General features: G+C 43.2%; 2 protein-coding genes across 2 annotated transcripts; one reads left to right on the plus strand and one right to left on the minus strand.

Annotated features, from left to right (window-relative positions):
• Positions 1 to 358: 358 nt before the first annotated feature.
• Positions 359 to 11,869, plus strand: LOC105920759 (V-set and transmembrane domain-containing protein 5). The gene is made up of 4 exons (XM_012856389.3): positions 359 to 874; positions 4,204 to 4,530; positions 7,680 to 7,823; positions 11,647 to 11,869. Exons 1-4 carry the CDS (start codon positions 799 to 801, stop codon positions 11,676 to 11,678), a joined length of 579 nt encoding a protein of 192 aa, XP_012711843.2. The 5' UTR covers positions 359 to 798; the 3' UTR covers positions 11,679 to 11,869.
• On the minus strand, positions 11,802 to 24,798 carry med17 (mediator complex subunit 17). Its single transcript, XM_012856388.3, has 13 exons — positions 24,658 to 24,798; positions 23,477 to 23,724; positions 22,441 to 22,604; positions 20,894 to 21,113; positions 20,681 to 20,817; positions 18,893 to 18,974; positions 18,656 to 18,808; positions 16,377 to 16,507; positions 16,121 to 16,305; positions 15,891 to 16,028; positions 14,978 to 15,095; positions 14,741 to 14,900; positions 11,802 to 12,266 (listed from the first exon to the last, which is right to left on the minus strand). Exons 2-13 carry the CDS (start codon positions 23,709 to 23,711, stop codon positions 12,058 to 12,060), a joined length of 1,932 nt encoding a protein of 643 aa, XP_012711842.2. The 5' UTR covers positions 23,712 to 23,724; positions 24,658 to 24,798; the 3' UTR covers positions 11,802 to 12,057.
• Between the last annotated feature and the right edge of the window lie 329 nt (positions 24,799 to 25,127).

The raw sequence follows: 25,127 nt of genomic DNA on the forward strand, positions 1-25,127 counted from the left end.
ACTCGAGGAATCAGAGCTCACTTTAACTTTATGTAAAATAAACATATCATTAATGCTCTTTTTTTAAGATATTATCATCTAATCTATATAAATGCAAGAGTGATTCCGAAGTAAGAGCAGCAGAATGAAATAACATTTTAGATGCAGCTCACTGGAGGGTTGTGCTGTTTTTTAGAAAGAGCTGCAGGCCACATGTGGTGCTCCAGATGTTTACAGCTGGAGACAGACGAGTCCTCAGGATGTGACGTTTGAGGGCTGCCATCCGAGACGTTTAAACTAAAATGTCAGCTCTCTGTTTTCAGTTTGTGATTTGCATATCTGCCAACTTCCTGTTTGACACGTTTTTTTTTTTTTCTCTTCCAGGTGTGTCCGGGTACCTGGGGATCTGGTCCCTCCCAGCGTCATCGTCTGACCGCGGCTCTGTGGACGCTCAGGTGCGTGTCTGCGTCCCGCTGCGGCCCCGGTTGCTTCAGGTGATCTGCGTGAGGCTCGCCGCGTGTTTGCTCAGTAATCACCAGCTTAACCTGTCTGATGGGTGTGGGCCGGCCCAGAGCCGACCTGTGCAGATATGAAAAGAAATCCTGCTCAGTCTTGAGAGACGTGGGGGAACTCCGCTTCTTCTCCGGTTTCTGAGCAAACAAAAGAGCCCGGCGGATCCCAGAGCCTCAGCGAGGAGAGCCCGGCGCCGAGCGACGGAGGAAGGATCAGGAGGGGGGAGCCAGGAGCCAGGAGCAGCATGTGAAGCAACCTGAGGGGAGATTCTTGTGCTGCTGTTCGACAGATGGGCCCGACATTCTAATGTGGCATTTCAGGCTCTGGGATGTTCACGACGTTGCTGTGTTCCTCAGCGTCACGCTCTGTGTGTGTCACCTCAGTAAGTTTCTCTTGTTTTCCTTGATTTGCACTGCGGCCCGCCGGTTCAGGGACACTTTCTGACGCCGTGTCTGTTGATCTGATGCAAGTCAGGTTAAAGAAGCTAGAAAGGCTTAGAAAATGTAACCTTCCCAGGCCTTAAGAGTCTCCATATCCTGCAGAAGAAAAGGGTGAGAATGGAAGGTTTAATGTTTAATCAACTGGCTTTCTGCTCGGTGGGGGAATGAAATGCCTCTCCTGTGCTTCATTAAATAAACACATACCAGCAGAACCTGAAGGTTCACTGCCTGCCATGTTTGAATGCTGAACCAGGCGCTGGGAGCCAGGAGCCAGTTTGACCAGTTTTGTGGCCCCGGCAGCAGAGAGCAGCAGACCTGAGCCTCTGTGGAGCCCAGGCAGAGCGACTGGGTGAAATATTGGCCTTTTTATGGCGCAGCGCGGGTCGTTCACCCGGGAGCTGCAGCTGTAACCGCTGCCATATAACGACTGAACCGTAGAACAGAGAGGAAGGTAAAGAAAGGTTAACCCAGAGCTGCTTGAAGAGTTTCATGGTGGTCATATTAATCTGGAGATTTATTTGGAGCCGTTAATTTTTTTTTTCTCCAAAAAATGGCTCCACAACATAGAAATTCAAGGATTTTATGAAAAGTTAAAGTTACTGTTGACCTATTGGGTTAAATATTCTTAAGCTGGTAGACATTTGACTATGATCGCTGGTATCACTAATGCTAAAACTGGTCCATGCATTTGTTCCTTCAAGGCTGGACTATTGTAATTCTTTGCTATCAGGAAGTCCACAAAATGCACTTCAAACTCTTCAGCTGATCCAAAATGCTGCAGCAAGAGTTCTGATGAAAATCAACAAGAGGGATCATATTTCTCCTGTCTTAGCTTCCCTTCATTTGCTTCCTGTTAAATCAAGAATACAATTTAAAATTCTTCTAACGCATAAAGCCCTTAATAATCAAGCAGGTTGCATCTCCACCACTAAAGGAGCCGGAGCTCAGAGTAAGAACAGGGCCCATATATCCGGACTCTGGGGCAGAATATCTGCCTGATTCTCACACAGTTTTAAATATTAAGCATGGAGACATACAACTGACTCAGATCTAGAGGAAACTATAGAATACACCACCAAGCATATGAGTATCAGACATTTTGTTGCAATCAGAATTTCACTGTGCCTTTTATTTATATTGAAGTACTGAGATATTCAAACCTGTATATGAGCAAAACATGTAAATCGATGCATATATTTTCATGCAATCACACAGTTAAAATTATTAGACACCCTTTAATTGTCCTCTAATTAAGGCCCTAACAATAAAAAAAAGCCGACAGGAGGTTCTGGTTGGCTGTTCTTACAGTGAGGAGTGAAGGTGGCTCATTTAAAAACAGCAGCTACATCAAACTTTAACATGGAAGTGGAGAAAAAGAAACGAAAATGAACACGTCTCTTCTGCTGCCAAACTTTAGGTTAAACCTGTTGTGTTTGTGTGTTTTTGTACGTACCTGCTCACACATTCCTCTTTCCTTCAGTCTATTCTCTCTTCTTTCCTCGTTGCCTCGTCCTCTTTGTGTCTCTTTGTCTCCGTGTCATCAGTCAGTTTCCTTCCTAATCTAATAGCCTGAGATTAGCCATTAATTCATCTCCATGTAATTACAGTGCATCTAAAAATAAGAACTCTTAAACTGGTTGCTCATAAAGTTCAACCTAGTTTCCCTACCAAACAGCTTTGTGTTGATAATTAAAATTTATTTTTGTCTTTCTAACCCGGTTGGTTAATAATCCGAGGCTCTGACTGCAAAATGTAGCTCCTTCCTTTTTTTTTTGATTCACACGTCTTTCTTTACAATCTTTGAACTAAAAAAGAAACCTTATTAATGATAATTAAAAACTATTTTAAAACGTACTACCAATGTTTTCCTATACATATATAAAAAAAAAAATGTTTCAGTCAATAACACAGCATAACTGAAGCCATCAGACAGATTATTAGACACTGATCACGCGCTGCTTTGATTGGTCCATTAATCTTTCCCGATCTATAATCAATTAGGAAGGATGTGAGGGACCTGATGTTTGATTTGTAAATCCTTATAAGCTATTTTCATTTTCCAGCTCAAATAATTACCGTGAGACACAGTGATGGAGGACCAGCACATCATTCAAACTTATACAAAATAAGGCCTAGATATATATAAATGTATCCAGAGACAGACATTATTTAATCAACGCATCAGCCAGACAAGAAGTTAACTATGTCGTATCTAACCAAGTTCCTATAAAATGATCCAGTATAAATGTCTGGAAATACTTTAACAAGGATCTTAACATATTTTAGAAAATCAGATCTTATTAAACCGAAACATACAAACCTTCATAATTGGTTAAGGAAACAAAACTTTGACTGAGAAATGTGATATAAAGATATGATTAGTCAGTGACTTTTACTTTTCTAACCTCTGAAACCGCTGATAAAATAAATAAATAACTGCATTTTCACTGTCCCCAAAAAAGGTGAACTAGAAATAAATGGCAGCAGTGATGCATCTCATCAAGGTTACAGCAGGAATACTCCTGATAGCTCTGGTAACGCTAAATAAAAGCTTTTTAAACAGCTACAGAATATTTAGCTAGCAGCTAGCTAACATAGCATACAAGCAGCTAGTTAGCATGGCATGCTAGCAGCTAGCTAGTATGGCATTGCTAAGCCATTTCTCTTATGAAATACACAAATAACATTATCATTACATGTTTACATTAGATGTCAGAGGAGAATAACAACAATAATCTGACCAAAACATCATTTTAAGTATAGCTCACACATTTTACGAGGGGTTGAAGCTGGGGCCTAGAAGCCTGATGTTAGCTCAGTTATTTAAAAGTTCATTTAAAGTGACGTTGTAAAGCAGAAGGAGGAAAACATACTGCACAATTATTAATAGATTATATGGCATATTCCGATAAATAATAATTTATAACTATATAATAAATATATATATATATTTACAAAATGTGTAGGGTTAACTCACTTTGGTGATATATTGTATATAAAAGTACTCAGTAGCAACAGAATATTACACATGTTTGTGAAATAATTTGTTAAAATTGACATTTTTATTTATGGTCCATTGTTGTAAAAAAAAAAAGCTCTCTCTAAAATGTGACATCATTCGGATTTAAATGTTTATATGTAGACGTCGTCCTGCTCAAAGAAGCTGGGTTGCTCCTTTCTGCGCTGCGCAGATAGACCTTAGCAGAACCAATGTGAACACGTGTGGGTTCTGGTTCTGATTTTTACATCCTCTCCACACCTTCTCTCTAAGCTGCAGCGATCTCCATCAGCTCGTCCCAGAGGAACCTGATCAGGTCGGTGCAGGAGGACGTCTTCTTCTCAGTGGACGTGACGTGCTCCGGCGTCCCCACCATACAATGGACCTTCATGTCCGGAGCGGAGAGCCGCTCCATAGGGACCTGGCAGCCGGGGGCCTTCCCCAACATCTCTGTGGCCTACGGCAGCAGAGTGACGGCCTGCGACAACGGCTCCTTGGGCCTGTCGGACCTGCGGCTGCAGGACGGCGGCTACTACGTGGTCTCGGTCCAGGACCCGGCGGGGAACAGCCGGGACGTTGGCTTCGTCCTGAAGGTGAACGGTGAGTCCTCCAGGCTCTCAGAGCATCCGGATGCAGGAGCTGATGGTTGTTCTGCAACAGGACAGCTCCGGCTGCTCTGCTGGCCTGGTAGAAACAGCAGATCTTTCTGCAGGAACACCGGCTGCTTAGGGGAAATCAGAGGAAAAAGAGCCGGATCTAAATGAGACTGAACAAGTGGCCGGTCCGGCCTGCTGAACGATGAGCCTCAGTCAGAGTTTGCGGCATGGAGAGCAAATTAAAATTCAATTCAATTAAAGTTTATTTATATAGCGCCGATTCATGAAACATGTCATCTCAAGGTTCTTTCCAAAGTCAGACTCCATCAGATCCTCCAGGTTGGTGAGAAAGTTTCCTCTCTAAGGAAACCCAGCAGGTTGCATCAAGTCTCTCCAAGCAGCATTCACTCCTCCTGAAAGAGCGTAGAGCCACAGTGGACAGTCGTCTGCATTGTTGATGGCTTTGCAGCAATCCCTCATACTGAGCATGCATGAAGCGACAGTGGAGAGGAAAACTCCCCTTTAACAGGGAGGAGAACCTCCAGCAGAACCAGAACCAGGCTCAGTGTGAACGCTCATCTGCCTCCACCCACTGGGGCTTAGAGAAGACAGAGCAGAGACACAGAAAGCACAGAAGCTCACATTGACCCAGGAGTACTTTCTATGTTAGATGGTAATAGTGGATTATCTGCCTCCCCTGATGATGTCACAGCTAACAGAACGCCAGACCAGGTGTACCTTCTATAAAGAGAAAAATGAGAGAACAAAAAGCTGAAATGACGATGAAATCCAGTTGTAGCAGCCCTGCTAAAGGTAGTTAATATAAATCTGTTACTGCAGCAGCGGTCTTAATGAACAATCCCGTTTATTCAGGAGAAATTATTTGGTTTTGGGCCTAACGACCCTGACAGTGAACATATTTCTGCAGTATTTACCCTCCATGGTGATCAAAAATACCGGGAGCTCCTGCTCCATGACCTCCTGTTTCTCTGGGGGTGTAAATATGCTGCAGCCACTCTTAAAGAAGGGAAAGACAGGAGAACATGTTGTTTAAGGGCCTTCATAGGTCAGGGAAAGGAAACCAGACCTGCTCACCTGGACTAGACTGGAACAAAGGTTTTCCATAACAATCAGACGCCATCAACAGGCCAATAGTTTACTGAGGAGACGCAGCATTTTCTGTCCTACCATCACAAATGTAAACATGTGGGTTCTACTTTAACCCTGTTCTGTGGTCAGACCAGACTAAGGTTAATCTTTTCAGGGCCAAACACACCAGGTGGGTCAGGGGTGCCCATTCCATGATACCCTGCAGCTTTTAGACGCATCGCCGCTCCAACACCTGAATCCCATCCGCTGTTATTCAGCCCTGCAGAGGAGGCGAGATGTTTACCTGATTCAAGTGTGTTGGAGCAGGGATGCAGGATAGCATCTCTCCAGGACTTTGGAGAGTGGGCCCGTGTGTCTCCTCAAAAAAGTCCTCAAGAACCCTGTTAGAGAGCGTTTTGCATAAAAAATATGGTTGCTTTTCCGCCTGAAGACTGAAACTGGGTCCTGATTGGGCCGTTTAGAAGGATCGTGATCCATAATCGATGGACACATCAGCACAGAAACAGCCTCAGTTCACAGAGGCGGATCCTGTGGAGGAACCTGCGGGACCCGAGGAGTTCCTGACCGGGACGGAAAGAGTTAAATACGGGAGAGCCAACAGCTCACTGGTGACTTAAAGAAAAAGTTCAGGCGTTTAGTCAAAACCGTTATTTATTCAGACTTCTTTCTCCCTTTCTGTGTGAGCGAAATAAAAATGGCTGATTAAAAAAAAAAGCCATTGAAAAATGATTAAAAATGAAAACAATCCTGTGGAATAAAATGTGAATTTATTAAAACAAAGAAGCCCTAATTTCCTTATTAAATGCTCAGCGTCTGGAGGTTCTGCTCCTGGAAGAACGGCGCAGAACAGGTGAGGTCTGGTCGTGTCTTCATGGACGGAGGTGTCAGGTGTTATTTTTTTAAAGTCAGACCCCCACAGAGAGCTAATTACTGGGTAATATGCTACCCTACCGTAGATAAGTCTCTAAATGTTCTGAATCTGAAGCTCACAGGGCAGATGGACCATTGTGTTCCTGCTGCAGCCCTGCAGGCAGACAGCAGGAACAAACCGCTGACCTCCATCATTCGTCTCTGTCAACGGTTTGTTGTTTTCACCCAAAACTGCCGATGTTTGCTGTAAAGCTGCATCTGACTGAACACTGCAAAAAAGCAGCTAAAAGCAAGTCAAATTCTCTTATAATTGGTATATTTTTCCTTGATTTGAGCAGCTAAATAAGACTTTTTGACAATGGGAATGAGTATTTTTACCCCTAAAATAAGATAATTTGATATCCTGCCCTTGAAATAAGACACTGGAAATGAATTGTTCTTATTTTAAGTGCAAATATCTAATTCCATTGTCAAATAATCTTATTAACCTGCTGAAATCAAGGAAAAATACACTGATTTGAAGAAAATTTCACTTACTTTTTAGTTCCCTTTTTGCAGTGAATCAGCAGCAGTACCGGTAAACGGACCTTCCCTGGCCGACAGATTCTCCCAAAACAGCTGAAGGCCTTTATTTAAGTAAGCAGTGAAGAGTCCAAACCTCAAGAGCAGACACCGGAAGAGAGTTATGGAACTTAAACTGCAAAAAAGGAACTAAAAGTAATTAGCATTTTCTTGAAATTAGTGTATTTTTACTTGATTTGAGCAGCTAAATAAGACTATTTACCAATGGAATAGTAGTTTCGCACTTAAAATAAGAAAATTTCAGCTCCAGCATCTTATTTTGAGTGCAGGGTATCTAATTATCTTCTGTTAAGGGTAAAAATACTCATTCCATTGGCAGATAGTCTTTTTTACATCCTCAAATCAAGGAAAATACACTAATTTCAAGAAACTTTTACTTACTTTTAGTTTCCTTTTTGCAGTGTAAAGCTCCTTCAGGGAGGAAGGAGAGAATGAAAGGAGGTAAGGAAGGAAGGGAAAGGAGGCTTTTTGATGTTTAGGTCAGAGGTTTAAATCAACATTTGTTTCTTCCGTTCAACAAAAACCTGACGCTGGATGCGGGCCCTGAATGGAGAGCTGATTCTGATGGTTCTGTGTGTTTCCGTCCTGCAGAGGTTCTGTATGAGGATCTGCAGTACCTGTCGGTCACCGCCTTGGCCCTGATGGTGGTGGCCGGCCTGCTGATGCTGACCGTGTGGCTGCTGCACAAGGCCTGCAGGAAGATTCAGGCGAGCAGACGCAGGCGGCAGATGCCGGGTGAGGCCTTCACACACTCACCACCACACTGAGATCAACCGACCAGAACCAGAGGTCCAGTCTGGTCCACATGCAGAAGGTACAGGACTGTCTCAGAAAATTAGAATATTGTGATAAAGTTCTTTATTTTCTGTAATGCAATTAAAAAACATGAAATGTCATACATTCTGGATTCATTACAAATCAACTGAAATATCACAAGCCTTTTATTGTTTTAATATCGCTGATTATGGCGTACAGCTTAAGAAAACTCAAAAATCCTATCTCAAAATATTAGAATATGGTGAAAAAGTATACTAGTAGGTTATTCAACTAATCACTTGAATCGTCTAATTAACTGGAAACACTGCAGGGTTTCCTGAGCCTTGAAAAACACTCAGCTTGGTTCAGTAAACTAAATCACAAGTATGGTAGTGGTTAAGAGACGACATCAGATTCTCACAGTAACTGGTGTACTGACCATGGCATTACTGTCCTTGATTGGCCTGCCAATTCCCCTGACCTGAACCCCATAGAGAATTTGTGGGGTATTGTGAAGAAGAAGCTGAAAGACACCAGAGCCAACAATGCAAATGAGCTAAAGGCCGCTATTGAAGCATCCTGGGCATCCATAACACCTCAGCAATGCCACAGGCTGATTGCCTCCATGCCACGCCGCATTCATGCACTAATCTGTGCAAAAGGATTCCCAACCAAGTACTGAGTGCATTAATGGACATTTTCAAATGTTTCATTTTGTTTTGCTGTTATATATATATATTTTTAACTTGGTCTGAGGAAATATTCAAATATTTTGAGATAGGATTTTTGAGTTTTCTTCAGCTGTACGCCATAATCAGCGATATTAAAACAATAAAAGGCTTGAAATATTTCAGTTGATTTGTAATGAATCCAGAATGTATGACATTTCATGTTTTTTAATTGCATTACAGAAAATAAAGAACTTTATCACAATATTCTAATTTTCTGAGACAGTCCTGTAGATGGGATGCATGACTGAGAACGATGAGGTTATCGGGCAGTTGCTGAAGCATCAGACGGTGCTAGCGGCGCTGGTGGGAGACGGTTCTGGTTCTGGGTTAACGTGAATCTGGGTCGGACAGGATGGGAAACAGGCGTAACATTATGACCAGACCCAGTGGCAGTGAATAACTTGGATTATCTCTTCATCGTGGAACCGCCTGCAGGTGAACATTTGACCCTAAAGTTGTCAAAATGGCCGCCAGGAGGGTTTATGGGAGACAAACACACTGATGTTGATCTCCTGGCGTGGTTCTGGTCTGCATGGGGGGGGGGGACACGAGGATCCAAGCCTGGCCCGATCCAACGGACCAGCTGGTTCTGAAGACCACAGAACAAGCCTCACACGGATGCCCAGGTGCGCCGCTTACCTGAGGAGAACGCATGGCGCCATCCATCCGCGGCGTCCTGCACAAACGGGTCAGAATCAAGCAGACTGAAAGGTTCTGCTGCTGAGACCCTGGTGCCGCGGCAGAACCTTCAAGGGTCCGGTTGAGTCCCAGCCCTGACGGGTCAGCGCCGACATGCAGCCGGTCATAATGTTATGCCTGATTAGTGCATTTCACATTCAGAGCCAAGCTTGTGGGTCTTGGTTCTGTAGAGAACTGATCAGAACATCTTTGTCACGTCGCGGGTCCAAAATAACCTTCATCACAGCAGAACGGGAACCAGAAGTGAAATTCTCTTCAAATGAGTGAATTTGTCGTTGATTTGAGCAGCTAGATACAATTATCTGATAATGGAATAAGATTTTTGCACTTAAAACAGGAACAACTCATCTCCATTGTCTTATTTTAAGTGCAGGATATCTAATTCTCTTATTTTAGGGGTAAAAATGCTCTTTCCATTGGCAGATAATCTTATTTAGCTGCTCAAATCAAGGACAAATGCACTCATTTCGTGAAAAGGTTTATTTTTCTGTTCCCTTTGCAGTGGATTTTATTCGGATTTCATCTGATAGTCAAACACAAAGCAGCGCCTCATCGTGAAGCAAATATAAAAAAAATTTTGTACAAATGAAGATCTGAAAATGAGTCCAACGTTTATTTCGACACCCTGAAATAAATCCAGTGCTGCCGATTAGGCCCCTAATCCTCCTGTGGGTGATTCAGACGGTCTAAATGCAGCTGAGGACCTCAGAGGTTCTGCAGAACCACCGGCATCATGAGGACCAGCGGAACCAGCGGAACCAGCGGACGGGTCGGGGAGAAGTTCTGGATCCGGCAGGAGGAACCCTGAACGCGGCATTAAGCACGGCGGCGGCAGCATCATGCTGTGGGGAAGCAGGTCAGAGGAGATGGATGGAGCTGAATCCTGTTGGAGGCAGCAGGAGAACCGCCCGCCACCTACAGACAGATATATTATGGGATGGCCTAGTCAAAGTCCCGGGAGGCGCTAGACTTCTCAGCAATAAAACCAATGCATCACCTTCCTGTCACAGCAACGCTCCGCTGTGTCGGTCCTTCCCACAGAATCCCGATCAAAGTTTTAGTGACATTAAAAGTTTAAATGGTGTGAATAGTTACGGTCCCATTTGCTCTCTGCATGCAGACCAAACTAAACCACAACCTTCCTTCTGGTCTGGAAAGCTGTTTTTGTCTCTATGCTTTGATTTATTTACCGTATTTCTCAGACTATAAGGCACACTTAAAATCCTTGAATCTTCTCAAAAATGTATGGAGCGCCTTATAAATGATCATCGTTGTGCTTACTGACTGATTTTATGTGGTACAATGGGTTATCTGTTAAAATGTGTAAGTAAGACTAGTTACCAGTTACTAGTTGTGTCATTAGCTGAGGACCCCTGGGCTGTCTACCAGACTGCCTGACTGTAATGTCTAAACTAGAAGTGCATTCATGTAAGGCAGCCTGGAGTATGCGCTAGCAACAATAAACCTGGTAAGTTAATTCAATATAAAAGCCTTATGTTAGAAACAGGGCAGCGTAGTTCAGCTACTCTGACCTGACAGAGACGGATAGAGAGCTGTGGACATGAATAGGGCTGAACAATTAATCGCATTTTCAATATAATCGCGATTTAAAAAAAACGCAATTTCCAAATCGCAGAGTCTGCAATTTTTGGCTATGTAACAATCAGGGAATTAGACACGTCCTTTAGGTGTCGGTAAAATGTTTAAAGTGGGTTTGCCTCCACATGGAAGGGAAGACAGTTGCAGCAGTGAGATAATCTAATTTTATTACTTGTTTTTAGAGTTTATATAATCATACATAGCATTAAGTACAGGTCAATCAGTTTAATACATAGACTTTCTTGTTGGTTGCACTTTATGTTCAACAAGGATTGATGTCCAAATCAACTAAAAGCTGTTCTCTTGAATAATATTCTGATTAATAAAAACATTAAAAGTTCTTGTTTTGAATAGTCCTTGTTTACAAACATCTTTATTTAGAGGCCATTTTTGTTGCTTGTGGTTAATGCAGAGAAAAGTCAAAATTGCAATTTTAGTTGAAATATATTGTCAGAACGCAATCATTTCTGCTCTGAGTTTAGATGCTGTGGGTCTTTTAGCAACTAATCTGCACAGCGAGGAAACAAAATGATTTGTTGTTTGTATATGTTTAAAAACACATGATAAATTAAACTGGGGAAAAAAAATTGCATTAAATCGCAATAATAAGAAAAAAAAAAAAAATCGCAATTAGATTATTTTCCAAAATTGTTCAGCCCTAGACATGAAGGAATGATATTACACACATGGAAAGAATATTTAATGCCTTATAGTCTAAAAAACATCCAGAGCTGCTGCTACATGACGACATTCTCATGTTTCTCCTTCTGCAGAACACGACGCCACAGAGCTGCAGCCTCTCTGATGAAGCACCGACACCCGGCGGAGACTCCGCCCCCTACACCCCCCCCCCCTGTAAATACGCGCCGCCATGACGACCACGCAGCCCTTATTTATTGTCCGATTAAACCACAAGTGTGACGCTACCTCAGCTGCTGTGACGTTTATTTCCTCTAGGAACCCGAAACAAATAAAAATAAAAGTAAAAAAAAAAAATTAGAGACAGGAAACAAGGAATCTGATAAAGTGTCTACAAGTCAGAGCGCCGTCGTTTCTACCCGCCTCCTGCAGGTAGAAGCCGTCCTAAAGTAAACAAGCGGCCGCAGCAGGATTCTCCTGAGAGAGTCTGTGGCGCCGGGTATAGGGACCCGGGTCAGGGTCAGTTCTGTGGACCCGGGTCAGGTCTAGGGACACGGCGTGAGCGCAGCCATCAGCAGCTCCATCTTGTAGACGAAGTTGCGGCCCTCCATCTTGCTCCAGTTGACCTCCTTGTGCGGCCCCCTCAGCTGACTCCACTTGGCGTCCTGGACCACGTCGCTCTTCGGCAGCTCTTTGATCTGGCTGCGGGGGAACTGGACCAGAACCTTGCAGCCGCTCTCCGGGCCGTTGCGCACTAGAAAGGAAAAAAGAGAACAGAAGCCGCTGTAGGTACCAGATCGGACTCGGGGGTCCTGCGCCTTCTGATGACGTCACTATACATGATTGGTTTAACGTTTGCACAATTACGCAAAACATTGTAATCGGTCTGGACAACTTACTAAAGTAATTATAGAATCTGGATTAGCGTGTAGGTTTTATTCCAGAGCGGGATTGCGGTTTGTAAACGGACAATTTTACGAAGAAATTCTCCATGGTCCCTGCGCCTCCTGATGACGTCACATTATGGCAACACCACTCAAACAAACTACATAGAGCCTGCGCTCTGCATTTGTAACGAATCAATTTTATTTAGTTAATTTAGCGGTTTCTTTTTTCTCAAAAGCTTGAACAAATATTCAAGCCATTTTACAAAAAAAAATAATAAAAAAAAAATCAACAAAAATTTGACAATTGGCTCAATGTTTGGAAGAATATTGTTAACAAAAATGGAAGGGCTAGCCAGATTAATTTATCCAGCATATATCTTAAATGTACCAAATACCACAATAAAAAAATAATAAAATTCATCACAATTTCATCTGGAATAATATAAAAAACATGTGATCAGAAAGAACAACATCAGTACAAAAAGGAGGAATGAACGTTATTGATTTTAAAGTGATGAATGCCGTGATAAAATTAAATTTGGCTGCTGACATTACTTATTTTTTTATTTACTTTATATATTTATACTTTTATTAAAAATGAAATGAGTTTATGGTTTAGTTTCACTTCACAACTTAAAAAAATTGGAGGAATGAAATTTCTCTAAGGTTGTAACTTTGATCCTGCAAAATTACCGATTAAATTGTCAGACTACCAAACAAGTATTCCAAAATGATGTTAAAAGTTTTCATGCCTCGACTAATTTACAGGAAAATAACCGTAAATTAGCTAAATAAAATTGATTTGTGAATGGAAACCGCAGGCGCAATGTTTGTTTGAGTTGAGTTGCCATATATTGACGTCATCGGGAAGCGCAGACCCCGCCCCGAGTCGATCTGGTACCTACACCGGATGACACGCGGCTGATGACAGGAAGCGTTGCAGCACGCCGCCCCCAGCAGCACGCCGCCCCGCCTCAGCATGCCGCCCTGGGACGCCGCCCCGCCCCGTCTTGCTCCAACCTGCCCTCGTCTCCCTTTCCACATCTCCTCTCCCGCACTCAGAAGCTTCTTATTCTGCAGGATTTTGATGCATTTTGAACTTTTGCTGAATATTTCGTCACAAAACTTCCAAAAACCTAAAAAGGAACAGATGTGCAGGTTGGATTTTTTTCTTTTATGTTTGTATCGTTTTTGTATTTTTCAGCCCAAACTCAGGACAAAAACTTTAAACATTACAGTTTTACTGCTCATGTTACCTCCTTAGAAGTCACCAGATACTAGTCTGAGGCCACCTACTGTTCATAAAGGGGATAGCAGCCCTTCATTAATAGTTATTAAAAACTAAAATTAATGCTCATCGTTTAAAGACGGGATAGATACGGCATTCTTGCTCTATATGTGGGATTGTTTATTAAACTATCTGCCAGAGAAGTCTATTTGCAACACAAATCCCTCAAATAAACAATTTATTAAATACTTTGCTATATGTTAATGTATGTTGAATAAATCAAATATGCTTTAAATTTATTGTAAAGGTCATTTTTTTTGCCGAAAGAAACTATTAAACTGGGGAATCTAATCCAGATTTGAGTTAAATAGATTAATTCATACATAAAATAGTTTAATTTTTGCTTTCTGGACTAAAGTACAGCATGAAATCCTTTAAATTAAAGATAAACCCGATAACCTGACGACTAAAAAGGGATTATCAGGTTTATATTTTTATTTTTTTACTGACCCGGTGGTCGTCTCCTCATGTTTGCTTCATTTTAAGGTTGATTTTAAGGTTCCTCTGCGGTCGTTCCTGCTCAGCTTCCTGTTTACGGCCACATCTCGTTAACAAACGTGGATCTTGAACGTCTCATCTAAGGATCGGTGCCTCACGTGACACAAGAAAACGACTGGAGGCTCCAAAGTTAGACCAGAGGAGCAGCTGGAAACCTGCTTTTAATTTAGGGTCGTCTCGTGTACCTATGAGTAGTCAATATCTGACCTGCAGCAGACGGCAGCCACAATGACCTGAACTCTGGACCTTTCTGAGGATGTTCAGCTACTGATGCTCCGTTAGGTGCAAACTGAGTTCATGCTGCATGATGTTCAGGTCCTTACTGAGGTTCTCCAGAGTAAACGTTGATGAGATGTGAAGGAGGAATGTGGGTTAAGGTGTTTAGCTGTGGTTACCTGTCTCTGTCAGGTAACATACTGCCTGCTCCAGAGTTTCACACGCTCTCCAAACCAGAACCGTCTTTTTTTTAAAAAGATTCCACATTCTGGCACCAGAAGTCTGCAGCTTTGCTCAGAGACCTGGTGGTGAACATCTTTGCGGGCGCCGCCGTCTCACCTGAGATGGCGTACTCGCCGTTGGGGGAGGCGACGGTGATGGCGGAGGCGTTCCCGATGCTCTCCACGGGGCCCAGCCCCACGTGGTTGCTGAAGCTCAGCACGTGCCAGCCCATCACTTTGGCTAGCTGCTGCACGGCGTGGACCTGATGCTGCGACATCTGAAACGAGGCGCTGCCGTCAGACGACCCGGGGGAATCAACCCCCCCCCCCCCCCCCCAGAGGACGCAGGAAGTACCTGAGAGAGGAGGAAGTCCTGCAGCTCCTGCTCCTGGTGCGACAGCGTGACGACGCGCCCGTCTCTGTGCACCACCCTGATCTGCTCCACGCCGATGTTGAGCTGCAGCTGGATGGACCTGAAAACAGGAAGTGGTCCGGTTACGTAAAAACTGAAGTCACTGGCCGCCATCTTGCTCCTCCCTACTCTCACAGAATCCTATAGGATTTGGTTGCAACAACAAGCAGTTTTCTGGCTGTGTGAAAACGTTTCACAGGTAATTCTACAGTCAGTGGATGTACTAACACTATCAACTACTAGGAAATTAGGTGCTGAAATATTTTACGTTATATAAATGTTTTAAAATGTCAAATGCCATATACTTTTATGTTATGTTCTAAAACTATCAAGTACTGAGAAAGTCATGTGCTGAAATATTTGCATTTTAATCTATCTATCTATCTATTATATAATATATATATATATATATATATATATATATAGATATATATATATATATATATATATTATATAAGTATATAATATCTATATATATATATATATTTACATATCTATATATAATATATATATACATATATATATATATATATATATATATATATGTATAGATAGATAGATAGATAGATAGATAGATAAAATGCAAAATATTTCAGCACATGACTTTCTCAGTAGAACATAACATAAAACTATATGGCATTTGACATTTTAAAAGTCTTAATCCCCCACTGAACATGAGAAAATCCTCGTTATTCGATGCTGTAGCGCACATATTCCTTAGTTACTGGGGGGAAAATAGGGAGTACCAATATGGCGGCTGGTGGCTTCAAAGCGACTCGTTCTAACAGACGGTGATTAGCACTCCAGTGTATTATATAGCTCAGTGCTCCACACTCTTCCCAGCGGCTCCACTCACTTGCAGATCTGCTCGTAGCCGTGAGAGGTGATCAGCACCTTGACGCTGGACTCGTAGACGTCGTTGATGTTGGACCAGTGAGCCTGGATCTGAGGGTCTTCGATGCGGCTGGCCAGGCTGTCGATGGTCCGGGCCGTCCTGCGGGGGGGGGGGGGACACAGACGCCGCAGGGTTACATAACGCTCAGCTCCTCCTCCGCCTCCTCCAGCTCCCATCTCTGAGGCGGTTACCTGCTGCGGAGGAAGATGTGCTTGGCCTGTTTGATGATCTTCTCCAGCAGACCCTCGCTCTGCTGCAGGCTGCTGATCTCCGCCTTGTCGTACGCCATCGGACCCGCCAGGCGCAGCCGCTTGTGGCCAAACGGCGCGGTGGCCGGGTGCGGCATGACCACCGAGCTCAGTTGCTGCTTGTGGAACTGAAACAGAAAGGCAGGTCGTTCATGGTGGTATCGGTGGGGGTGTGGGGGTGTGGCAGGCGGCGGCTCACCTCTCTCATCATCTGGTGCAGGTTGTGCTCCAGAACGTAAAGATGGTCGTCTGGTTTGGGTTTCTCAGGAGACGCCCGGCTGCTCTTCTTCTCTCCGGTGGAGTGGCACAGCGAGATGGAGAGCTGCAGGCCTGCCAGGTCCAACGTTACAGAGAAAAAGGATCGGTCAGGGAAAAGGAAGCTGAACTTTAAGCTGAGGCACCACGCCAACGCCAGGCTCCGAAATTAACACCCAGACGCCAAATGCCAGTAAATTTCAGAGCTAGCTGCCAGATGGCGATTAAATGTTTTTCAGTCGTCATTTGATGCTTCTTTATGTTCCTCTGCTTTCAGCTCGAATGACAACAAACTCTCACAAACACGTGACGCAACAACGTCGTCGTGTCCGTTAGCTAGCAGCTAGCGTTTAGCTCAGGCTAACTACGTAGCGCCATTATGTGGAGACACACTGCAAAAACGGATCTAAAAATAAGTCAAATGTTCTTAAAATTTGTGCTTTTGTCCTTAATCTGCGCAGGTAAATAAGATCATCTGCCAATGGAATGAGTATTTTGACCCCTAAAATAAGATAATTAGATAAACTGCACTTGTAATGAGACGATGGAGATGAATTGTTCCTATTTTAAGTGCAAAAATCTTATTCTATTGGCAAATCTTATTTACCTGCTCAAATCAAGGACAGATACACTCATTTGAGGAAAATATTACTTATTTTTAGTTGTTTTTTGCAGTGCATTTAGCAGGAGTCACAATTTATATTCTGGCCGGTAAAAAAATAAACTTAGCCGGTTGATTTTTCCATCTACCGGCCAACTTGGCCGCTGAACCAGGAAGTTAATATCAGACACCGACCAACGCTGCGCCATGACCAGCAGCGACAGGTTGGAAGGAACAGGGCTGTTTCTGGATAAAAGCTAAAAATACGATTAATTACAATATGACAAACGTAACTAAAACATAAAAAAAACATAAAGTAGAAACAACATTTAGAGAAATCTATCATTTAAATGTCACTTCCGTCTCCCACTGATGTGGTTAAAAGATCCTTCCTGAGCTTCGGGAAGATTTGCCATTTCCTCTGAAACGTTCCTCTGACCAGTTCCACAGGTTCTGGGGACTTTTTCCACGCAGCATTTTGTAAATCCTCCAACCCAGCCTGCATCCTTCAGGGCTGTGCATTAAGAAAGCTACTTGTACAGACCTTCTATCCCAATTATCTGGGTGCAGAAACTCTTATTTATTCTCCTCCTTTGTGGGAGATGGTTTTGTACGCCTAGTTATCTTTCTACACTGCAAAAACAGAACTAAAATAAGTTAAAATCTTCTTGAAATTAGTGTATTTCTCCTTGATTTGAGCAGGTAAATAAGATAATCTGACAATGGAATGAGATTTTTACACTTCAAATAGGAACAACTCATCTCAATCAACTTATTTCAAGTGCAGTATATCTAATTATCTTATTTTAGGGGTAAAATTACTCTTTCTAATGGCAGATAATCTTATTTACCTGCTCAAAGGTGTCTCCTGGAAAGGTGTCCAAACGTCTTCAGAAAGAACAGAGAAAGTCTGGTTTCCTCTGATTTCAGCCTGTTTGCTGTTACGATGACCCGGATAACTGAGAATCAGCACAGCATCTAGTGCATATAAAAGCTATTTTTACAGTAAACGGCATCTTATTCATGATGTCTGGGCAATGAGTTAGAGACCATGAAGGAGGAATGGCCACACTCCCTGAGGAATAGAGCACCCAGCTTTGGAACTGAGCACACACCTCCAGATTGCACATCTAGGCTGGTTTCACATGCTAAGTGAGTTCTTCAGGCTCTAATTTCAAATAAAAATGCTTAAGCTTCAAAGAGACGGCCTGGCGTATGTAGCCGAGAGGAATTAGAGACAAATCCAAAAGGAGTCCTAACTAAAGGCTTATTTTTAAAGTCGCTTTATCTACACTGCAAAAAATAACTAAAAGTAAGTAAAATTTTCTTGAAATTAGTGTATTTTACCTTGATTTGAGCAGTTAATTTGCCAATGGAATGAGTATATTTACCCTTAAAATAATATAATTAGATACCTTGCACCTGAAATAAAAATGGAGATTAATTGTTACTATTCTTAGTGCAAAAGAATCTTATTCCATTGGCAAATAGTCGTATTTACCTGCGTAAATCAAAGAAAAATAGGCTAATTTCAAGAAATTTTCACTTACTCTTGGTTCCCTTCTTGCAGTGTAACAACCCCCCCCCCCCCCCCAGTGTGACGTCACCATCAACGATCTGACCTGGGAACGGCTGGGAGATGATCTGGTTCTTCACAACGATGTGGGGGATCTGCGACTTGATCTGGACGGCTTCCCTGGAGAGCTGCGCGAAGATCTCCTTGCAGAGCAGAACGTTCTGAGCGGCCTCCAGCTTGACGTGCCACGGCTGCGCCCCTAAAGGGAAGGACGGAGCAGACGGAGGTCAGAGGAGCCGGACGGCTTTCAGCGTTCACGCCCGGGCCGAGGCCAGAACCGGACCTGCTTTGTTCTTCTGGGGTCTCCTGAACAGGTTGACGGTTCCCAGGTCGCCGATGTCCGGAGCTTGTTTCTGGATGGAAACCTGGAGACAGACAGAGTTTCACTGCTTCCTTCTACCGCCTCCGGCTGGTATTTACGGTTTTTAACGCGGAAACACACACAGCAGGATTTTAAAGGTATACTATGCAACCGGGGTTGATTTTCCAGCGAGGCTCCCCCTAGAGGGCGAAAGTAAAAGTGCACTGTCATAAAGATGCTCAGCTGTTCTGGTTTCTCCATCAAGCCAGGCGCGGTTGTTTTGAGCTTAGCAGACAGGCGAACGCAACGAAAAGTCGAAAAAACGGCAGTACAAACAATGACTAACACAGTGAAGGTATGAACATCAAGCTTCCCGCAGCGCTATCTTGGCGCCAAACTCACGCTACCGCCTCGCCAACATTCAAAAAAAAAAAATAAAAAAATAATAGTAATAATAATAATAAAACTCGATATGCTTGCATGTTTATTTAACGTTACCACGCGGTTCTTTGTTGTTGCTTTCGCGCGTACATATAGTGAATGGCAGGGCAGAAACACATGGAGTTCTCGCCGTAAAGCAAGACCAACTCTCGCGGTTTTGCACGAGACTTCTGAGCCTGTGGGTGCGGGCCGAGGGCTCTTGCAATGGGGTACCGCGCACGTGACGTCACCGTCTCAAGAGCAACGCCCCTTTTGCCGCTTAGGTAGGGCATGCAGGTAGAGAACGCCCGTAGCAACCAGCTATTACACGCGCAACAGATCCGGCGATATGACCGACTTTGCAGCCGTTAAACTTTCCCAAGACGATGTCCCAGGCGCACGGTTTACTGGTCGCACTGTAGAAGAACACACCAACCTTCAGCTCAAATGATGGCTTGAGGTTCGAGGGCTTAAAAAGACTGGAAAACTGGCCGAGTTGATGAACGGTAAGCTTTGTTTTTTTTTCCTGCGCGGCGATCAAGGCGTCGTCGGCCGTTTTTTTTTTTGTTGTTGTTGTTTGCAATCACCGTTCAGGGATCGGTATATGTTTAATGTTTGTCTTATTTGAAATGTTTTTGAGTAAGCTATCCTGGTAGCAGGCTATCATGTTAGCGCCTGCTACCATGATAGCCTATATGCTGTCATGGTAGCAGGCGCTACTTTATTAACATGTCGGCCACCAAAATACTCTTACCTTGACTTGATGTCGCTGGAATTGGGTCAGGATGTTCTTCGGTTGGGCCCTTTCCTCCGACAAAATGCTTGCTACATATGTACTTGAATTTGGTAACTTTTTCCGGGTTGAACTGTTGTGTAGGCCGACCGCACCGGTCCCAGCGCACACATTTCTCCTTGGCAGTCTTGAAGAAAACATCCTTCATATGCGGCCGATCAGCGTAACTCGAGTCGCTGTTGCACGTTCCATAGCAACAATGTTTAAAAACCATGGTCTTAGATTTGGAAAAAGCAGTCGTTTACAGAGTAAAACCTAGGGTAACGCACGTCTCTTACAGCGAAACAACGGCGGGTTTCCGGAGTTTGCCCCACTGCGTACCACGTGATGTGACGTCATCGTGACGTTGTGTTTCTAAAAATAGCTCGCGCGCGGTACGCCATTGCAAGTACGGTATTTCCTCCACAGACCACCAGGGCGGCCGAGAAAACCTTTGTTCGACCTGAAATGACTCATTTAATCATCCAAAACGGTATGGAACACATTAATTAACTGAAAAATTGTGCATAGTATGCCTTTAAAAGAGGAAGACGGCGGTGCGCGGACTGGACCCGGACCTTGATGTAAGCCGATCCTTCCAGGTCGCTGGGAATCTGGACGTCCAGCGGACAGTAGTCCTCTGGGATCCTGCGGTCCAGATCAATGTCGGTGTTTTTGATCACCTCAAAGGTGCCGGGGTGAGGAAACAGGGAACCTGGAGAGTCAATTAAAAGGTAAATAAATAAATCATTAGTGTGAAATAAAGTTATTTGTGGAACGCCGAGTCTCGCCTGCGCTGCGGTAGCTGAGGTCTCCCAGGATCTTGTCTCCGACTTTGCGCAGTTTCCACTGAGATCGGAGTCGCAGCAGCTCGGAGTTGAAGTCGCGCTGCCGCCGATTCTCCTGGTTCTCCGTCACCGACTTGCTGAGCTTCTCGGCTCCTTTCAGGAGGACCTGCGCCGCTGTGGCCAACGATTTCTTTTTGCTGATCAGCTGGAAGACCTGCGGCGTCTGCAGGAGAACGTCAGAGTCAGCGAGCGGCCAGAATCAGACCCTTTTTCTGCCGCAGAAACCTGATGTCAGTGAACGCACCACGCTAGCCTCAGCTGACCGAGAAGCAAGCAGTTTGCAACGATGACGGGAGCAGCTCCAGTTATGACAGAAACTATTCAAAACAGGCATAAACGGTAGAAAACAGACTTAGACGCAAGAATCAGTCTCTCCTGTTCGGGTCTTTTTACGGTTCCTCGAACTCGCCGACAGTCGCTAGTTCAGTCAGTGGGGGAAACGTGGTGCACAGATACCCAGAGTGTAGCGCCTTTTAATACAACAGTCTGCTATAAAGTGTAGCGCTTAGGGCTGAACAATTAATCGCATTTTCAATATAATCGTGATTTAAAAAAAACGCAATTTCCAAATCGCAGAGTCTGCAGTTTTTGGCTATGTAACAATCAGGGAATTAGAAGCGTCCATTAGGTGTTGGTAAAATGTTTAAAGTGGGTTTGCCTCCACATGGAAGGGAAGACAGTTGCAGCAGTGAGATAATCTAACTTTATTACTTGTTTTAGAGTTTATATAATCATACATAGTATTAAGTACAGGTCAATCAGTTTAATACATAGACTTGTTTGTTGGTTGCACTTTATGTTCAACAAGGATTGATGTCCAATTAAATTAAAAGCTGTTCTCTTGAATAATATTCTGATTAATAGAAACATTAAAAGTTCTTGTTTTTAAATAGTCCTTGTTTACAAACATCTTTATTTAGAGGCCATTTTTGTTGCTTGTGGTTAATGCAGAGAAAAGTCAAAATTGCAATTTTGGTTGAAATATATTGTAGGCAGAACGCAATAATTTCTGCTCTGAGTTTAGATGCTGCGGGTCTTTTAGCAACTAATCTGCACAGCGAGGAAACAAAATGATTTATTGTTTGTATATGTTTAAAAAGACGTGATAAATTAAACAGGAAAAAAAAAAATCGCATTAAATTGCAATATTAAGAAAAAAAATCGCAATTAGATTATTTTACAAAATCGTTCAGCCCTAGTAGCACTGATGTTCTGCAACATGTCAGCGATTCATTCAGGCTCTGAAAGAGAGACAGAGAAATGAAGCAGATAACAGGAAGGCTTAGCATGTTAGAGTTGTTCTGGTTCCTCCTGCTGAGGACTGCTAGCTGCTCTAAACGAGCTAAACTCTGTAATCCGTCAGTAACCAGCGGCGCCACATCGGCTCCCATTACGAATAAAACCCGACGGCTCAAGTCGGGGAGGTTTAAAGACATCGTCTTGTGTTTCAGGTCTTAGAAGATGTTTGACGCGGTTCTTCAGCAGCTTACCTTGCCAGCGGTCGGATCCTGAGACACCGGATCCAAGGCCATGTAGTTCTTGCCCTTCACCACGCTGAGGACGTCATGGAGGACGCACATCTCCGCCAGGGAGCTGCGCAGGTTGTTTCTCACAGAGTCCCAGGGCCAAAGAGACGGCTGGAACTTCACTGTCCCTGGAAAAAACAAAATAAAACAACAAATCAAACAAAATTATTATTTTTTTCTCAGAGATTCCAGTTTTTATGAAGTCGCAATTGATCGCGGCACACCGCCACGGCAAAATAAAAGCGCCACAACTTCAGAACAACATTTTTTTATATATGTTAAACTTATGTAAAGCATGAGATATATTTACACATATTAAGTTTTGACTATATTTGTACATTTATATTTCCCATAATCCGAGTTTGAAATGAATTTAAATATCACAAAACATTAAAATGTACTTTATTTAGAAAAACCAACAACGCCTGCTTCTTCCTGTCTTCTCTCTGGAGGGAAGGAGACAACAAGTCCAATTTAGTGTCTTTGTTGCTTTATTTAGCCACTCCAGCGATTTTCTTTCAAAAAGCGACTAGCAACAAGTCCAGCGCCTATTTCTGTGTTAATGGCGACTTTACATGAAAGCACTAAATGCTCTGCAGTGGCTGTGAGCCCGTCCCTGCTTCCCTCAGCGCCGTCTCACAGGCACACCACAGCAGCCTCGTCCTGAAAGCCCAGCAGCAGTCGGAGCAAAGAGAGCAGAGAAGTTTTTTTTTTTGTCTCTGAAGCTGTTGCACTAAAATAAGTCCCTGAATTTGATTCTCACGCTTATTCTTATTCACCTCGTTCACTTTGTGTACCTCTGATGTCTTTTTGGTACAATTTATTTAATGCAGTGTAATAAAATTCATAAATCATTCCATAAAACATTTAATTACATAGAAGATGACGTCGTCACCACCACCGTGGTTTAAAAACAAAATCCTAGAGGAAAACCTGGATTTAACTGGGAAGTGTAACTATGACGGCCCTAACGGTTCAGTTCTTCGTGGTACCGTCTTACCCTCCTCTTCCTCAGTCTCCTGATTGCCCCACTCTCTGTCTCTGGGCTCGCCGTCGCCTCCATCCTCCTCCGAGTCGGAGCCCTGGCTGAAGTCGATCCTCTGGGCCAACTTGGTCAGGTTCTGGGACATGGAGAGAGGCGGGACGTACGTCTCCGTTCCATGAAAGTCCACTTCCTGCACCTGCTTCTCACAGGAAGACTCGATGCTGATCCTCACAGCTGGACCACCCGACATGATGAGACCAGGCCTGCAAAGAGGAGGAGGAGGAGGAGGAAGAGTCAACATCTGATACCTTGTAAAGCCAGCTAGTTGTATAGAGACTTTGAAAGGAAATAATCATCTGACATCCTGCTGATTTAGTAAAGATAAAGTTTTACAAAAAACAAATAAAGAATGTTGAAACGTTTCCTTACAGGTAAACTCGTCCTCATAAGCAGAACCTTTGCATTCTGGATCAACAAGTTTAATGGTGACAATCAAATCTGGTCGTTCGCATGCAAAAGAGGACCATCAGCCTACCAACTCATCCTTACTGCCCCGATGGCCTGTTACAGGAAATCTCTAATACACAAAGAGATAAATCCATCTAGAGCTAAAACCATATTTATCTCATCGACATGGAAACCTAATCTTTAGCTTTAAAAGTCTAATGCCCCCCCCCCCCTTTCTAGTTCATTCATTGTTGCAATACATCCTGTTGCTAAAAATACTTGCTCAGCTCATATTGACTGCTTTGTACAACAGAACCACCGTAAAAAAAAAATGGCAGCTTCTGATTCCTTTCTGGGATCAAACTAAGAAAAAGTGGGATTTTCCAGGAGAACTGGACCCAAACTGAATGGAAAACAGCGAATGTCTAAACCTAACCCGATACACCTCCTGTTTACTCCTTTCAAAATAATAATAATAAAAAAATTATATATATATATATATATATATATATATATATATATATATATATATATATATATATATATATATATATATCAAATGAGTAGGGGTCTTTAACGATTCATATGAACGCTCACAATCTCTCATAATTAACTTTATCTTTCCCAAACGTAGCAACATTAGCTTCCATTAGCCGTTTGCTAACCAAACAAAATTCAAAAACTAAAAACCAGAATTCAACAGAACAGATAAAACGGCTTCAGAGAAGTTTTATACACATAAAGCCCACCTGATGTTCAGAATAGGTCCGAATATAAGAGTTTATTCGCTCAAAGTGATCGGGTTTGGTGCTCTGTGTGGCTCATTCTTCTTCGCAGGAAGTGGAGGGTCTGCACTATTTACGTGCCGGCGGCGCATCAGGCTGTCACCGTAGGGGGGAGGAGAACAGCTGCCAAAGTCCCCGCTATAAAACACAGTCAGCTTGTAAATTTATTTGTAATATATCATTAAATAAACCAAGAAAACCCATCAAAGTACCCCGTTAGTAAAAGACTCTCCACCTGCTGAGGGCGTTTTCCTTTCAAAAGCAAGCTGCCTCCTCCCGTGCGGGCAGTTGTCACTCTTTCTACCGGTGACAGCAAATGGTGCAGGTCCAGTGTCACAACATCACTGACCCCCCCGACATTTCTTTTAAAAAACGAAAAAATAAAATAAAAGTCAAAGCTAACGTTAGAGGCAGAGTTTTGTGTGTTTAACTAT

The sequence above is a fragment of the Fundulus heteroclitus genome, unplaced genomic scaffold (genome assembly GCF_011125445.2).
Source record: "Fundulus heteroclitus isolate FHET01 unplaced genomic scaffold, MU-UCD_Fhet_4.1 scaffold_44, whole genome shotgun sequence".
Taxonomy (NCBI): domain Eukaryota; kingdom Metazoa; phylum Chordata; class Actinopteri; order Cyprinodontiformes; family Fundulidae; genus Fundulus; species Fundulus heteroclitus.

What these genes read in the sequence shown, in the direction of transcription:
- med17 (XM_012856388.3), bottom strand. Translation starts at nt 23,711, where the DNA reads ATGTCGGGTGGTCCAGCTGTGAGGATCAGCATCGAGTCTTCCTGTGAG. An exon ending in ACCCCAGAAGAACAAAGCAG is followed by an intron (nt 18,809 to 18,892) that starts GTCCGGTTCTGG and finishes CCTTCCCTTTAG; the next exon opens with GGGCGCAGCCGTGGCACGTC. An exon ending in CGGCGAGTACGCCATCTCAG is followed by an intron (nt 12,267 to 14,740) that starts GTGAGACGGCGG and finishes TTTCCTTTCTAG; the next exon opens with TGCGCAACGGCCCGGAGAGC.
- LOC105920759 (XM_012856389.3), top strand. Translation starts at nt 799, where the DNA reads ATGTGGCATTTCAGGCTCTGGGATGTTCACGACGTTGCTGTGTTCCTC. An exon ending in GCTCTGTGTGTGTCACCTCA is followed by an intron (nt 875 to 4,203) that starts GTAAGTTTCTCT and finishes CTTCTCTCTAAG; the next exon opens with CTGCAGCGATCTCCATCAGC. An exon ending in CTTCGTCCTGAAGGTGAACG is followed by an intron (nt 4,531 to 7,679) that starts GTGAGTCCTCCA and finishes TCCGTCCTGCAG; the next exon opens with AGGTTCTGTATGAGGATCTG.